Genomic DNA, 17752 nt, shown 5'->3' on the forward strand with positions numbered 1-17752 from the left:
AGCACCTCACCACTCTCTCTGTAAAGAACTTCCCCCTGACATCCAACCTAAATCTTCCCTTCCTCAACTTAAACCATTTCCCCTTGTCCTGCAGTTATCTACCCTTTCAAAGAGTTGATTCCCCTCCTGTCTGTAGGCTCCCTCTAGGTACTGAAAGGCTGCAATGAGGTCACCCCACAGCCTTCTTTTCTCCAGGCTGAACAAACCCAGCTCCATCAGCCTGTCCTCATAGGGGAGGTGCTCCAGTCCCCTGATCATCTTCGCGGCCCTCCTCTGGACCCTCTCCGACAGCTCTCTGTCTTGTACTGGGGTTCCAGACCTGCACACAGTACTGCAGATGGGGCCTCACAAGAGCAGAGTAGAGGGGACAATCACCTCCCTGTCCCTGCTGGCCATCCCTCTTCTGATGGAGCCCAGGATACCGTTTGTCTTCTGAGCTGCAAGGGCACAGTCCTGGCTCATGTTAAGTTTTTCATCTATCAAGACCCCCAGGTCCTTCTCTGCAGGGCTGCTCTCAATGACTGCTCCTTCCAGTCTGTATGGATGCCTGGGATTCCTCCGGCCCAAGTGCAAAACTTTGCATTTTGCCTTATCAGGTTCACCCTGGCCCACCTTTCTAGCGTGTCGAGGTCCCTCTGAATGTCATCCCTTCCTTCAACCGTGTCAACCGCACCACTCAGCTTGGTGTCGTCAGCAAACTTGCTGAGGGTACACTCGATTCTGTCATCAATATCATTGATAAAGATGTTAAAGAGCACCGGTCCCAAGACAGACCCCTGGGGGATGCCGCTCGTTACCAGCCTCCACCTGGACACAGAGCCATTGATGACCACCCTCTGTCTGTGGCCTTTCAACCAGTTTCTCATCCATCGAGTGGTCCACCCATCAAATCCACACCCCTCCAATTTGGAGATAAGGATGTGGTGGGGGACCATGTCAAAGGCCTTGCTCAAGTCCCGGTAAATGACATCGGTCGCCTTTCCCTTGTCCACCGATGCTGTCACTCCACCATAGAAGGCCACCAGATTGGTTAAGCATGACCTTCTCCTGCTGAAGCCGTGCTGGCTGTCTCGGATCACACACTCATTCCTCATGTGATCAAGCACGTCATCCAGGAGATAGGTTCCTCATACCACAGTTCCTTGCCAATGGGGTACAAAATCATGTGTGTGCAATCCCATCAAAAAGGGATTGCTTCAACTCAGTAATTCTGGTGTAAACAGGAGAGATTTATCACTGTTAGACCACAAGAGAGTATCACGTGGATGCTTTTAATGCTAACAAGCTAACTGTGATGTATGGGAAAGTTATTTTCTGAGACTGGTGGTAATCATTACATTTCACAATGTGGAAGAGGAAACAAAAGATGAGATTATTCTTTTTGGAATTGATCTATTTGCACAATGTGTTTATATGCTCTATTTATATGCAGTGAAGCAATTAAAAAGAAAAAATAGTTCCAGAAGAAGCCAAAGGAGTATCCTCTGAGTGCTGGAGAGGAACCTCCGCAGTTCAGAAGACGTGTCGGCACAGCCTTCAAGCTGGATGACAACTTGCTCCCTACTGAGGGATATCCATACAGTAGGGATGAATATCCCTACTGAGGGAACCATATCTCGTAGCTCCTCATCCGGACACCTCTTGAGCACTGCCAGGGACAGCGACTCCATCACCTCCCTGGGCAGCCATTCTAGTGCCTGACCACTTTCTGAGAGAAAAAGTTTCAGTGAGAGAAAGTTGTCAGTGCTTTCTAACTGTAAGGAAAAATAGATTTGTCAAGGTTATTAAATATTTTCACAGCAGTTGATGAACACTTCCTTGGCAGGTTTTATCTATTTTTATTTTTTTCAAATAGAGAGGTAGCAAAGTCACGGTTTAAAAATTTAGTAGGGCAGTACTGTTTACCTCAGAGAGGTGATAGATATATGCACGTATGGTAATTACTTCACTAGCAAATTCTGTGATTAATGGCAGTTTCAGATCATCAGGAAATCTTCAAAGAAATACATTGTCCCCTTTGCACATTCTCTTTTGATTCCAGTTGCATACTGTCAAAATCGCTTCACGTAGTTTCATCTAAAAGACACCAACACCTTATCACATGTCTGCTCTTCATTTGGCCAAAATCTAGTACTGAAGAGCCAATAAAGATGGCACTGTCTTCTGACTTGCAAATGCATTATCATTCTAGAAGCTAATCTGCTTTTTCACTTATTTAAATATGCTAATTCTATGAAAACAATACTTGATGGTGTGGTACTGTAGCCAGCGCATACATGAACATGTAGAAGTGTATGAGAGAAAACAGCTTTGAATCTGTTTCTGGCCTCATCTGCAACTTATGTTAGAGGCATGGTACTTTGTGTTGCTTACTTCCTAAAAGGAGGAGTAAAAGCTGCTTTAAATTTTTTTTTCAGTTTAATTTGTATTCCTAAATGCAAACATACAGGTCATACTCACTTCATTTATTTAACATAGTCTGCCGTTCCAACTTTAAATTCTAACTATATCTTATGTAAACAAAGATTGAAGGTCTTTTTCCCATAAGAGTTGCCAGGAGTATGGTTCAGTTGTAGGTTTAGATTTTCAGCTTTCCCACAAGAGAAAATTACAAAGCATTCCCAAAAATCTGCGCTATGATTTGTAATGATTTTGCTTTTTAATGTAGAAGTTAAATTCCTGGTCCAGGCATTAGGCAAACTGACCAGAGAAGAAGCGTTACTGGACCTGGTGCTCACCAACCCTCATTAAAGAGGTTAAGATTGGAGGCATTCTGGGCTGCAGTGACCATGCCCTGGTACAGTTCGTGATCTTGAGGAAGATGGACCTGGCAAAATGCAAAGTCAGGACCCTGAATTTCAGGACAGTGAACCTCAGGCTGTTAAAGGAATTGCTGGATGAAGTCCCCTGGGAAGTTGTCTTAAGAGATAAAGGAGCAGAGGTGGCAGCTAATTAAGGATACCTTTCTGAGAGCATAAGAGCTCTGTCCGTCGGTATAGGAAAAAAAGCAGAGAAGGCAGGAAACTGGCATGGCTGAGTTGGCAGAACTGGGAGTTAAGCACACACACAGACAGTGGAAGCAGGGACATGTGGCCTGGGAAGAATACAGGAATGCCCTCCAGATGTGCAGAGATGGGATTGTGAAAGCCAAGGCACAGATAGAACTGCACTTGATGGGGGATGTGAAGATTAACAAGGGATTCTACGTGTACATTGTTCAGAAGAGACAATCCAAATAGAGTCTACCCCCTCTGATAAATAAGAAGGGAAAACTGGCTGCAGCAGGCATGGAGAAGGGTGTGGTACTCAGTGAGTTCTTTGCCTCAGTCTTCACTGTCAGCCAAGCTTCTCATGTCTCTTGTGTCTCTGAACCTCTAGGTGGGGCCTGAAGGGACAAAATACCTCCCACTGTAAGAGAAGAGTAAGTCTGAGACTGATTTGTGAGACTGGATGTTTATAAATCTATGTGGCCTTATGATGTGCGTGCCAGGGTCTTGAAGGAGCTGGCTGATGTGTTTGCCAACCTACTATCCATTATATTTGAAAAGTCTTGGCTATCAGCATAGTCCCTGGTGACTGGAGAAAAGGGAAACTTTGCTCCAATTTTTAAAAAAGGGAGAAAGAAATGAAGAACTACAGACCAGTGAGCCTGGGAAGATCATGGAACAGATCCTCCTGGAAGGCATGTTAAGGCACATGGGAGACAAGGAGGTGATCCAAGACAGCCAGCATGGCTTCACCAAGGACAGATTGTGCCTGACCAATCTGATGGCCTTCTACAATGAGTGACAGCATCAGTGAACAAAGAAAGGACAACTGGTGTCATCTACATGAACTTCTGCAAGGCCTTTGACATGGTTCTACACTACATCCTCTGTAAATTGGAGAGAGATGGCTTGGAAGGTCAGACTGTTTGTTGGGTGAGGAGTTAATTGAAAAGCTGCAGCCAGAGGGTTGTGGTCAGTACATAAAGGAAGCTTATAAAAAGCAAGGAGATCAACTTTTTACATGGAAAGATAGTGATAGAAGAAGGGCAATGATTTTGAACTAAAAGAAGGGAGTTTCAGTTTAGATGTCAGGTAGATTTTTCACTGAGAAGATTGTGAGGCACTGGTGAGGCTGCCCAGGGAAGTTGTGGGTGCCCCATCCCTGGAGGTGTTCAAGGCCAGGTTGGATGGGGCTGTGGGCAACCTGGTTTAGTGACTGATTCAGTGGTTGGCAACCCTGCCCACAGCAGGAGGGTTGGAACTTGATGATCTTTGACGTCCCTTGCAACCCAAGCCATTCTGTGATAATTCTATGATGAGTAGCTGCAAATATCAGCTGGAGCATGCATTGTATCTGTTTTTATTAGATAGTAATTTGCTCGTAGCTTATTAACTTAAAAGCTGCATCCTCTTCACACAGTGAGCATATGTGCCTGTTACTGTATATCTGGCAGTCTCCAGCATAAAGAGAGGAAGGATAATAATAGATTTTGTTCTGGCAAAAGGATAAACTGCTTGTAAACTAGTAACAGTCTGCAGGGTAGCTATATTTTAAAACATATTTATGCATATAAATGGAAAGTACAGTCTAGATGCATATCAAAGCTTTTGAGGAAGCATCTACAACTGTAGAGTGATGAAGTTGAAAGAGGATTTGTAGCAGTCTGTGGTACTGAATCTTTGGATACTGGACCAGAATTAACAAGATCTAAGTTCACTTGTCTGTTTTACCACTGACCTTGTGTGTCAGTGTGACTCTTGGAGGTAACTTCCTTTTTTGACTTATTTTTTAACTGTGATGCACAAGAATATTACCACCATCGCCTTGGTGATCTTAAGCTCTGTGAGGATGGCATTATCCATTTTCAGAGTGATGCAGCAATAATTACAACTAAGCCTTTGTTTTGACTGTTTCTCTAAAGAAAAGATTTCCTAATGTATACTGTTTCCATGCTGTAACCTACAAGCTGTGAGTGACACGTAATATTAAATGGCAAATGTGCACATAAATCCATAAATCTATCAATTTCAGTGCTCTGAAGCAGTCAAGTAATTCTGAAACCAGTGATGTATGTGGTGTGTTTCAACGTAAAGGGTGAAAATACAGATAGCGATGGCTATTAGATGTAGGGCAGATCAGTGCAAACCTGAACCTGTGGTCAGCTGTATGGAACTGCTAAAGCAAGTAGTGTGTCTTCTGAGAAGGAGCTAGAGTTATCTTTTTGGAGTATAAATGCACATGATTTGAGATTTGAGTCTATGGTAACTGTATTGTTGCATTTGCATGAAAAGGAAGCTTAATTAAACTGGAGTTGGTGGGTGCAAAAAGTGGCTTTTGCTGTGGTATCAAAACTGAGAAACAGTGGTGTACAGCTAGTTCTGAAGTCTTCCTTGCACATACTGGAAGAGAAGAAAGAGGTTCTTCATGGCAGCTAGAAGGAAATTCCAGCTTTCTAATCTTGTAATCTTGATGGTGGAACTGAATGTTTTCTTGGGAGACACATCAGTAATAGGAAATTCTGGGTGAGAGGCACTTTGGTTTATTCTTGCAGCATTTCTTGAAATGCCATACTACTCTTGCTGCCATACTACTGTGGCAGTAAGTTCTTTAAATCATGACATTAGCATAGTTTCTCAGTTTTCATGTACTTGTGCCAAAGAGTGTAGAACTGTATAGAACACACAGTATAAAATGTGTCCACTTTCTCTAATGGAACGGTTCTAAAGTGTGCCAATAGTGCATGTTTGTATGTGTCTTTCTATGGCCGAATCTTTTATTGCTACCTAAAGTACTTCTTTTCGGGGTGTGCTTCATTCTGTTTGATGATTACGAAGTGGCTCCATAAGTTTTGTGCAGTTAAATTTTAGCACTAAGAAAGAGCAAGTGTATGTGTGGCTGCGTCATGTGTACTGAAATCATTTGTAGGGTTACCAAATAATATGTTGAAAACTTGCATTAATGGTAATTAAAAAGAATTAATCACCTACAAAGAAGGTGAAAAGACTCTCTAAAGGCAGTTTTTCTTGTTGGTCTTTTTAAATAATTTTTTTCTTTCTGTTTCCAGGTTTTCTCAAATAACGATGAAGCCCTTATTAACAAAAAATTGCCCAAAGAACTTCTGTTAAGGTAATTCAAGATAACATCTTACGAACTAAAAATGTGAGGATAATTTACTGCTTATGTGGCTTACAAACCACAAAATGCTATTCATTCTTGAAATAAATGGCAGCATGTCTGTTAGATTTTGGAATTCCTCGACCTGTTTTCTTTTGGTTGCTCTCGAGTTGTTTTAATCTGTTCAAATTACATTATACTATGGATGATGTAATTTATTAGTGATGTTTTTGTTGCATATTAGAAAAAGTGAAGTATCGTCCACGTCTTTAGTATATATAGCCAACTCTTTTCCACATTACATGATGTTTGTCCGTCTGAAGAGTGTATGATCCCTTCTCTAATGTAATTCTCTATGATGGTTACTCACTCTTTTTGTTATTAACTTTGTTATAACCAACATAAATATAACTTCAAAGCTTTCAAAAATACACTGCAGTGAAAAGCACTGCCAGTCGCCCTTATTGTCAGTCCGTGTTACACGTGGCAGAACCAAGAGAAGAATTTTACTTGCTGTAATCATTTGGCCAGCCATTCCTTTGCTACTGTGTGATTAGTTAGCTACAACATCATGATCAGTAATATTAGCCCACGGTTGAGGTAAATACAGATGAATGTCTTCACATGAAAGCAACCTGGAACAAATTGAGCAAGAGCAAACTGCAAAATGTGACTACATGAGAGGTAAAACTGAACCTGCTCAGCAGTGTCTTCTCTACTTGCCTATAGTTTTCATTACAGTCCACTCTGTGCAAAAAGAAATGTTTGCATATAATGGTGCAGTTACAGTTTTTAGTGATGATGTTATTAAAACTGAGCTGATTTATTAGTACTCTAAAGAAGAGCGTGTACATTATTGCTTCCTATCTGCTTTGATGTTGGATAATATCTGAAGCAATGATGTGTTGCATTCTTGTTTATTCAGAATGTGTTTCTAGAATGTTATTCCTTCTTGTACTGTCTGTACTATCACAGTGTTCACTTGGTGGTGTTAAAGCAACAGCCTTTTGTTAAAGGAATTGGATTTTTGAAAGATTTCCATTTTTGTTCCAAAGTACCAGTTCTGTGTGGTGCTGAAATTGTAAATTAGCCTTGTAGAACTGTTTGGAAAATGTGAGTAAATGAACCAAATAATACCCTAAACACAAATTCTAATAACACTGCTTGTTGCACTCATGCCATATCTCTGAATCTGAAGCACATCTTTTCTAGCAGTAGGACTGTCTTCTATGGAAATAACTGTGATTTCCACTGTTACAGGTGTTAAGCATCCTATCTACGTAGTTCATCAGAATTTGTTGATGTACTTTAGAAAATGAGACAGCAAATATGTTTTATTCTGAAACAACTTAGTAATTACATGGTGTGCCTTAGCTTTCTTTGTGGGACTGTCTTAACGTGAGTGCCTAAAGAAAGGCTTATCTGTGGGGAATTTGTTTCATGCTTGGAAACGTAAATGCTTTTGTAAGCCTGAGCTCAAATGCCTTTCAAAACCTAAAACCATTTATGTTGCAACATGTTTTAAAAATAGTGTGACAGAACAGGTTCAGTATTGCTGTATTGAGTGTAATGAACATCCTAATTTTTGTCATATTAACTATGCAGTCTGCCCTTAAATTAAGAGGAGTAAATCAGTTGCAGTGGAAACATTTTGCTTACAGCACAGGAGCTGAATAGTAAATGTGAAGTGTCATCAAATGCATGTAGCTTTTTTCTTGCTTACATCAAAATGAAACTATTGGAAAATTCTTCAGCTTTGTTTTAAATATTAAAAAAACACTAAAACTTGACATGTGGAAAAAGGTGGTTAATATCTTGATACTGATGGTAAAGCAAAGTGTTGCAAGGGTTGGTCTTATTCTCATTTGCATTGAGTGTTTAAGTAGTTTGACTATAAAAAGCAGGCCAGTGTTTTCCTTAATACTGAGAAATATTTTTCTGTTGGCAGGCTTAAGGAATACTACCACTCTTTAAAACATACTCATTTATTGCAATGATCGTGTACTCTGAAGTTAAAATAAGCACCTGTGCTAGCATTCCATGCTAGAAGATTTGATATAAGAATGGCAAGCTTCAGAAACTGGATTGTAAAACAAAGCAGTGATGATATATGCAATTTTGGTTACTGTGAAAGTATTGAAGGACCTGTAAACAGAAGCTGTGGGGAAAAACAAGTACTATGTAAAAGCATGTATCTGCTTATCTTGTTTTCTTTAAGTTTTACTTTATTTTGAAAAATTGTCCAGGGAGATTATAATGGTTTTGGCTCTTTGTGGGCTTTTTTTATTCTTGTTTGTTATTCTTGCATTTATTCCAGCTACTCAAGAAATGAAAATTGGCTATGTTGTCAGCAGTAGAGATGTTTACTTTTGGTCACTTGAACCATTTTCATTTCCTTCATGCCAACAAACTTCTGATGTTCATGAATTGTACCTTAAATGTAGAAGTTATGACTTCTGCTATAAATGGTACTTGAAGGGTTCACATACTTGAATAATAAGTCTTAGTCTTCAGACTTCAAATTTAAGCATTCAGTCAAATACAAAAGAAGAGGAAAGTTTTGGGACCCAAGTTAGGAGAGGAACTCAGTAGTTGTCCTCCAGCAGCACCTGTCCTTGTAAATAAGAATTTGCAGGTTGTGGATTAGCTAATAAGGTATTATGTATTTTCATGCTTCTTTTGTTTTTGTATTACTCCATGGTGCTTTTTGTTGGTGTTTTTCTCAATAACACAGCAGTCTTCCTGATTTTGAAACTTTGCATCTAATTTGAACAAAACTGTGACTTTTAAAACCCCGTTTAGCCATTTTTTCTTTCTCAGCTTTTTTCCCTCATTCATAGCACGTATTAAACCACTGGCTGGCACACAGCTTCTAAGAAGATCAATGTGAGATCTTTTCCATGTTCCAAAGGGAGTTCATTGACCACCAACCAGGCTATTGATCAAGTCTTGTTTTCTTGGATGTAGCAGAAGTTCTGTTCTGAATTCGAGCTAAATCACTGAAAGATTTTGAAGTCAGTTCCCACTTGAGAGTAATTGGAAGGTTTTCTAATAAAAGCAGATTAATCTGACAGTTGCAACTTGTATCCTCAATGTTTATTTGAGATTAGGTGTGCTACCATGAGAATTGTGAGGGTACAGAGAAATGAAATGACTATTTTATCATTGGACAAACCATGTTAAATAAAAATTACACTGGTGTTGTGATATTATTTATCAATGGTTGATAAGTGTATAAAACTTTTCTAAAATACTTACTAAGTCATAGTCTTAATTATTAAAATTCTATTGTTTTCCTGGCTGAAGATCAAACTATTTCATCACTTCCCTGAGAGCTCTATCTTGTCCCATGCCCAGTTCACTCTGATCATTTGTTTGCTTTTCTAATCATGTCTTTGTGATTAAGGACCACTGGAAATGGGTGTGTGACTCTACAGGCCTGAGTCTGGATTTAGATGTGCTGTTCCCAGTCTTATTGTTCTTCCTCACTATCAACTTTAGTCTCTATTTATGGTTAATAAATATATTGCCCTTGTCTTTATATAGTGCAGTTTTCTATATTGGGAAGTTAATGAGAGTTTGGAGTGTTGTAGCTGCTGTGCACTAAATGCTTGCTTAGATGTATTTCTGGCATGCAAATCAGGGAACTTATTTTGCTCAATGAAAGCTACATTCACAAGGCACTATTAGACTTCCCTTTACAGAAAGCATAGATTTGTGTTTACATCCCAGAATCTAATCAAATAAGTTTTATTAATAAGCAGCTCCTATGCAATCAGTTAGATTAACAATCTTTGTAAACACAGTTGATTTATCGATGCAGTCGTTTCTGATTCTAAATATTGAAATTGCTGGAAGTATTCTAATATTATAGTCTGCGAGAGAGACAAGAAATATGGTCTAAAACAAACTTGAAAATGGTGTGTGCATTGTAAAACAGGAAGGTTTTTCTAAGATTGTCAAGCACTGAACAGCTATCTTTGCCATTCAAGGTGAAATGCTGCAGTCTTCAATTACACAAATGAGTTGAATTGGGTAAAATGAGCCATGTTTCAGATGATAGATTTTTTTGCTTTCGAAATACATGCATTGTTTATGGAATTCTTACCAAGATCAGTATCAAATGCAAGTTTCTATTTTCCAGTTCTTTGACTTACCACTTGGTTACTCCGTATACAATTTCCAAATTCTTTAAGAGGTACTGAGCACTCAAAAATGATTGCTCATATCAAACAAGTTTGGTCATTTGTAAGTGGAGGAGGTAATTGCCATCTTCTATGTAATGTTTAAGTTAAGTGGTTTGGGTTTGTTCATAAACAAGTGCAAGAGTAATCTTAAAATTGGATGTTTGGAACAGAATTGTTTGAAATGGAATTTCTTCTTAAAATGTGAGAGGCTGTAAGAGCACAAACTGAGAACTGTATGAGTGCCTTTATGTATGGTACTAATGCAGAAGAGGAGATTTGGGAATGGAAAATCCGCTTTGCCAAGATACCGAGTAAAATTCAGGCATTATGAAAAGGAAATACTTTGTTTAATGTTTATGCTTGAACAACTGGGACTTTCTTATGAATGTACTGCTTCAGCATTACTTGATTCAATATGAATAGTATCGCTTAGTTACAAACATGCTTGTTGCAATGGATTAGTCATATTGGACCAAATAAAAGCAATGAGCATTCAAAGCAGGAATAACAGCTAAAGAGAATGTAACGGTGACTTGCACAACTCAGGATCATGCTTTACCAGTTGTTTGTTTCATTTTGGTATTTGATTTTTTTTTCCATATATATACTCTTAAGCCTCTCTTTAGAATCTGCTGTTTAACTAATCAAGATCTAATTCCATTTGGAGCTGTACTGTCCTTGAAGTTGAAGCCTTGTTTAAACTCACTCTTGATTAACAAATTACCAAAGCCAAATGTTTAGAAGTATCAGTGATACAACAGTCATTTCATTCATATGTAATTTTCCCTCACCCCTCCGTGAAATTATTGTTCCTCATTTCTATACTAAAATTACAATCAAAGAAGAAAGGTAATTCAGAAGAAACTCCTAACAAAAATACCCACAATATATTATTCTCATTTCTTTTGTTATTCATGCAAAAGTTTGAATACTTGGTATTGTTATTTATACTGTGTTGTTTTGTGTTCGTTGGGTTGGGTTTTTTGTCAGTAACTTTCAAGGTATCTACAGAAGAGGTGAGCTTTCTCAGCCATGCCTTCCTGACACAGACACGAGCATCAGGATAAGAATTCATTGAAAAAAAAGTTTTATTCCTGACAGTAGCATAGCTCCAGGTGTGATTAAGCCAAGGCTCATCCTAGTCCAAAGACTAAATTTTCCATAACCCTTATGGCTGTAAGGATCAAGGTTTATGAAACATCCCTAGGTTGCATACCACCAGAGCATCATACATTTGTTTGTTTTCCATGTCTGTCGAGCTTTGAGCTCACAGAGTTGGGTGCATTTAGTTTTGGTTGTTTGGTGCCCAGACTGCGTAATCCCTTCTCTCCTGGGAAAAGATGCTTAGTAGGATAGTTGGAATGGTCTGCAGATTGCACTGGAACTGTGGGCTGCCAGGTAAACCACTCTTAAATATTCAGTAGGCTATTTTTATTTAGCAATGTGCTATAGTTGCCAAATTTTACTTCATGAAATCACTTTATAAAAATAAAATTGTTATTCATAAAATTGGCTAGCTGAGGTTGGAAGCAAACTCTGGAGATTGCCTAGTCCAACCCACTGCTGAAAACAGGGTCAGCTACACCAGGCATTTCCTGGCATTGCCCATTTGAATTTTGACTGCCTACAGGTACAGGGGCTTCATAACCACGCTAGTTTGGTGTTGGGAAACACTTGTTTTCCTGTTGCTGGGCCCTGCTGGGGAGAATCTGTTGTCCTTACTTCCATCAGATATTTTAACTTGCTGATGTGTTCTCAAAGCCTCCTGCTTGGAGGTGTGTTCGAAGTGGTGCTCAACAGGATCCCCATGTCCTTTCATGCAAAGCTGCTTTGCATGTGATTGACCCAGCCTGTATGGGTGCCTTAGGTGTTCCTCCCTGGGTTGCATCTCCTGCTCAGTTTCCTCTCTGTCTCAAAGAAGTTGTGTTGTCATTTATCATATCCATTTCTTTAAATTACTGAAGATCTCTAGCTGAGCTTTGTTGTTCCTTATGGAATCCTTTCTGCTGCTGCTCTGATGCCTCACAAACAAAAAAAAAAACCTGATGGTTTCTGTAGATAAAACTTTGATAAAAATTTAATGAAACAGGGCAGTCATGTGAGCTGCAGCATGTAAATTTTAGAAAATGCAGAACCTTGCATCTCATCCACCCCTTCTAAGAAATGACTGAACTGGACAGTCCACTAGGCTTTTAAAGGCTAGAAGTCTGGAGCATTCCCCCCTCTGCAAGTATTCTAATTTTAGGAAGGCTGACTTTTTGGAAAACATTACATAAACTGTTTCATGGGTTTAAATTTTCCTGAGTATGTCCTATATGTATTTTATGTTCAAGTCTGCAACTTGACTTCTAAAAGGTTACAAAAACAAGACTTTTTAAGTTGCATTTATGTCTATAATATCCAAGTGACTATACGTCAAAGACACAAAATGTTGCATTCCTGTGATATCTTCTGTATTTCATTTGCAGACTGAAGTTACTGAATGATTTGTATAATGTATAATGTTTATTAATTTCATCATTGACAGAATTTCCATGTAACGTGGTGGTTGTATTCTGTATGTTTGATGGTAAGTTAAACAGACCAGTCCCTGCTTGATTTGATCAATGGGGACTTTCCTTAGGATACTAAGAGAATTAAGTACTGAGAATACTGCAGTTGTTACATATGATAATGCTTTAAGTAAAATCTTTTTAAATTGAGTGAGTGACATTATCCCCTTGTCTTGCAACTAGTGTATAGACCATAAAAAATTAAATGCTGTCGTATAGCTATAAAATGAATCCAGCAAAGCTGACTGTTTGTAGGAAAAGCTGAGTTCAGTTTAAACTGAGAATAGATGTTAGGCATTGTGCAGACAGCCTGTTCTTTGGCAATTGCTAATATTTGTGTAGGTATTGTGTAGCAATAACTGAGCAAAAGCAAAGGTTTGGCATGTGAAGAAGTGTTTTTTGGTGCCAGGTTTGTAAATGAAAGACTTGCTGTTTAGATTAGCTGAGAAAGGCGTTGTAGTCCATGTAGTTTACAATTGGCGATTGTGGGGTAAAAGTTACTGGAAAATTTCAGTGTGTTTCACAGTTTCTAGCTTAAATGCTTTACTTCAGAAGATAGCACATCTCTAGTAAAAAAGGATTTATTTTAATAATTGACCTGAAAGGTGAAACAGTAGATAATACAGTTGATTTCTGCTTTGAGTAGAAGTTCATGACATGCTGCTGAAAACAAATCTGATAGAAATAAGCTAAGATGCTTTAAAAAAAAAGTCAGGCTCCTTAAGTCTTTAATATGTCTCACCATTTATGTTTCCAAGGCGTATATATTATGGGTTTTTTTACTGAATAAGGTATTACTGGAATTTGCAATGTAGCATGTCCCTACCTAAAAATGTATTAATGCAGGGTTCTACTTGCTGTATGATTGTTCAGTTGATCTCTGTTTTTTTAGCTGCTTTTATTTTACTGCAGCCTTTGTACAGTGCTGCTGAACTGCAGTTGTTGGTGAGGTATCTCATATCATAGGAGGGCATTTGATAAGACAGGGAAAAGAAGGGCGAAGCTAAACCTTCCACATATAAATATTTATAATGGTGTTTGGTATTTACTGAATATGTCATTTTAGAGAAAGACAGGATGATTCTGTGATGGTGGCAAGACTGCAACTATATGCATTCAAACTTGATTAGTAATAAACTGAAAGAACAGCACATGCTCTGCAAAAGCTTCTTCCCTATCTGATCAGATTGGCAAGGGCCTTAAAGAGATGAGAGAGAAGCAGTTTGACTCTTGAACAGTTTTGTTTCTCATTCTGTAAGTGGTGCAGTGTTTGGATTTTGAAAAATAGCTGTTTCTTTCTGTGGTTCCACAGGAAAGGAAACAAATAATAGAAGTGACATCAGCCATTTCTGCTTTTGGAAAGACACAGTTCTGTTTATAGCACATGGGAGTAACAAAGTATGTATGGAAGTATATGGGAGGTGACCAGAAAACACAGCCTCCTTTTCAATATGTAGAGGAAAATCTTGATGTAGATCTATTCTTGTTTAATAGAAAATAGAAAGAAAGGAATATAATTAACAGTTGTTGTGATTTTGTGGAAGAATTGGTTAGACAGTATCACTCTGAGATTAAACAATCAGTTGGCTCTACCAACCAAATTACATGCATCTACAAATGCGTTTGACTTTAACATTTGGCATTTTGATTTTAAAATGAGCACTGTACAGTACATAAATACATGTTGAAAAGATTCAGATTTGGTTAACAGTTGTTGTAACTGGCTGGTAGATAGACCAAATGCTTTTTTTCTTCTACCCCATGTTTTGGAAATCACTCTTTCAGAAGTCACTGGAGGTTAAGAGTTACACAGAAATAAATGTGAGGAAAAGGCACTCCCAAGGAAGTCTGAATGACATTAAATAGAGGTACCTTCAAACAAGATTAATTTTACAGTTTAATTTTGCAGGGATATAGGACTAAGGAGTGTCCCATTTCACTCTCGCATCAAGTGCTGTGGTCTGGGATGTGTCATCGTAGTAGAGGATGTGAGAGTGAAATGTATAAGATACTGTAAGTTCCTTGTCTGATTCTGTGTCAAAAAGGCTGTGAAAATGGGAGCGGTAAAATAATGCTTTGTGTCTGTGTACAGCTTTGTTGGAACTAATAAACTTTTTAATGCTACATTTGCTTTAGATGTCTGTCTTTGAAGAAACATGCTGGAAAAGAACGTGCAGAAGAAATGAGATTTAAAGAACTGAAATAAAGGAATTAGAGGTGACATAATAAGTGATTTTAAAACTCCATAAGGAGAAAGTACTAACTGCGAAAGCACTCTTTAATTTGGTGAAGAAAAGTAGAGGAAAGCATAAAGCTGAAAGTCAGACATTCACCTTGGAAATAAGGCAAATATTATAACAGCGTGATTAGCCAGTGGAACAAACTATCAGAGAAGGTGGTGATTTTCCATCCCTTGCAGGCTTTCAAATCAAGAATATTAATTTTCTGGAATTTAGACTTAAGCCAAATACAAGTTTACCTTAATGGAGTTGGGGAACTGTGAGCTTGTGCCAGTCTTTGTGCCTCTGGCATGAATTGCATGCATACTTCAGGTACTGTTAGCATTGAAAGATCTCCAGGGCCAAGCTTATGAGGCACTTATGTGTCCAGAGAGGTGTATGCCCTGGGACGAAGAGGCTTGAAGAACTCTGATTATGGGTAAGCAGATTATCTTCCTTGGGCTCGATGCAGGATAACTAAGGAAAAATAATGGCCTTGGGTACAGGAAGTGAGTACAGATTATCCTAAACTTCACTGTGAATCTGTTAACTAGTTACATTTCCAGTTTCCTTAACTAATCTGTGCCAAAGATTTAAGTGGAAATTAATCCGGCTGCTGGCTGCATTAGCTTCCACCTACATAATTATGGTCATAGAGGACAGATGTGCTATACAACCATCAGCTGGCCTACATGGTAATTTTTTCCACATTGTAAAATTACAAGTGCCTGCTAACATAGCCCTTCACCGTAAGCACCAGACAACATCAGTGTTGCCATCTCCGTCTCAGTTCTTTGGTTGGATTTTAAAGCCTTTAAAATGCTATTGTCTTGTCTCCTGTAGGGTATTTTTCCTGACTGGTAGGGATGTGCCTTGGAGTTCTGTGGGGCTGGAAGCAGAGGAGCAGTTGTCTCAGTGGTTTGCATATAAGACTGTACTATAGAGGGGAAAAAAGGAGAACAGTGTGGAAATTTTGAAACAAGTTGGCAAAACGAGTCTTAGCACTTATAGAATAATTTACTAGTAATTCCTATTTATGCTGTTATTAACTGAATAATAATGATTCTGATTTTGCTGGATCCTCACATTGTTTAAATTACCTATTTTGAGGAGGGCAGCTTCAGGCGCGTTTCAAGACAGTATCTTTAGAACAAAAATAAACGTAGAAGTGTCTTGAATTTTACACTTACTAGAATAGTTTTCCTTTTAACATAAAATAACCACTTTTTTTTTTATTTTTTACTTTGTAAAAAGTCGCTTCATAGGGAATGGAGCAAAAATAAATAACATCTGTTCCATATTTGGTTTCGGTCTACTTTTTCAACAGAAATCATGCACCAACATTAATCTTGTAACAGTAACAAACAGTCAAACATGAAGGCAGACTGCTAGACAACTCAGTAGATGGGATATATAAAGTACCTTTTCTTCAGCATCTTGCAATTTCTTCTGTTATTTCTTACTTCCAGCAGAACTTGCATCACTTCCAAAGCATGTTGTGTGCTTTCTTTAGGCAAGAATGTTGAGTCATGAGATGGTTTGTCACAATCCTTCTGGTCTTCATTAGAAACAATTTCAAGATGTCTTTTGTGCTTCAGCTTCTATAAACCTAAGATCACCATGTCTGTTATACTGCTGATGTTCACTCCTCAGTGTTAAGATTTGATATAAGATGGAATTGTTACTATTACTGTTCAGTTCTTTGATGACTGAAAATGTCAAGTGGTAGTTTATATGTGAATTTCAGTAACATCTTTCATTCTTTGCAGAAGAAAATGATTTTGGAATGGGATCTGTATTTTATGCTTAAGCTAATGTATTTTATTTCCTGAGAACATCCTTTGAAATGGCTCTGTTGTTGCTTGGAAATGGTATTTTGCAAAAATTTGTTTTGACAATGAAACTTTTATTTTAGAAAACTATTAAAAGTTGCCAGTCATGAAGAATTGATTCAGTGTTCGAAAGAGTAATGCTAGATTCTGAACTGTAATTGTTTCTTGTAAAGTGAATTAAAATAATATACTAACGATGTAAGACTTGGTAGGTATTGTAACATAGCCTTTTGGAAATCTGCGTCACCATGCTTTGTGTTAGTACTTAGATTCCTGACCTTATGTTTATCGGCGTGTTATTTCCCTTGTCTGTGTTCAGTGCCAGCTGATCTTGAGTTAGCAGTGTGCCCAGGTGGCCAGGAAGGCCAACTCTGTCCTTGCTTATATCAGAAGTAGTATGGCTGGTGGAACTATGGAAGTGACCATTCCACTATATTTGGCACTGGTGAAGTCACACTTAGAGTACTGTGTTCAGTTTTAAGCCCCTCATTACAAGCAACAAAGCTGTTGAAGGGTCTGGAGCACAAGTTTTAAAATGAGTAGCTGAGGGAACTGAGATTGCTTAGTCTGGAGAAGAAGAGGTTCAGGGGAGACCTTGATACTCTCCACAACTACCTGAAAGGAAGTTGCAGCAAGGTGAGGATCGGTTTCTTCTCCTTGGTAATTAGCAATAGGATGAGAGGCACTGGCTTCAAGTTGCACTAAGGGAGGTTCAGGTTGGATATTAGGAAACATTTCTTCTGCAGAAGAGTGATACGGTATTGGAACAGGCTGCCCAGGGAGATGGTGGAGTCACCATCCCTGGAGGTTTTCAAGAAACATGTAGGTGTGACATTTAAGGATGTGGTTAGTGGGCATAG

At 38.5% G+C, this 17752-nt stretch overlaps 1 protein-coding gene across 3 annotated transcripts in view; it reads left to right on the forward strand.

The window, feature by feature from the left end:
* The window catches only part of FBXL2 (F-box and leucine rich repeat protein 2), a 51622-nt gene that overhangs the window by 8485 nt on the left and 25385 nt on the right, over positions 1–17752 (forward strand). For all 3 annotated transcript variants that reach the window (XM_010712987.2, XM_031553976.1, XM_031553977.1), the window contains exon 2: positions 6053–6114. In XM_010712987.2, coding sequence (XP_010711289.1) covers positions 6053–6114 — 62 coding nt within the window. The remainder of the gene's footprint in view (positions 1–6052; positions 6115–17752) is intronic.

Source organism: Meleagris gallopavo, chromosome 6 (genome assembly GCF_000146605.3).
Source record: "Meleagris gallopavo isolate NT-WF06-2002-E0010 breed Aviagen turkey brand Nicholas breeding stock chromosome 6, Turkey_5.1, whole genome shotgun sequence".
NCBI lineage: Eukaryota > Metazoa > Chordata > Aves > Galliformes > Phasianidae > Meleagris > Meleagris gallopavo.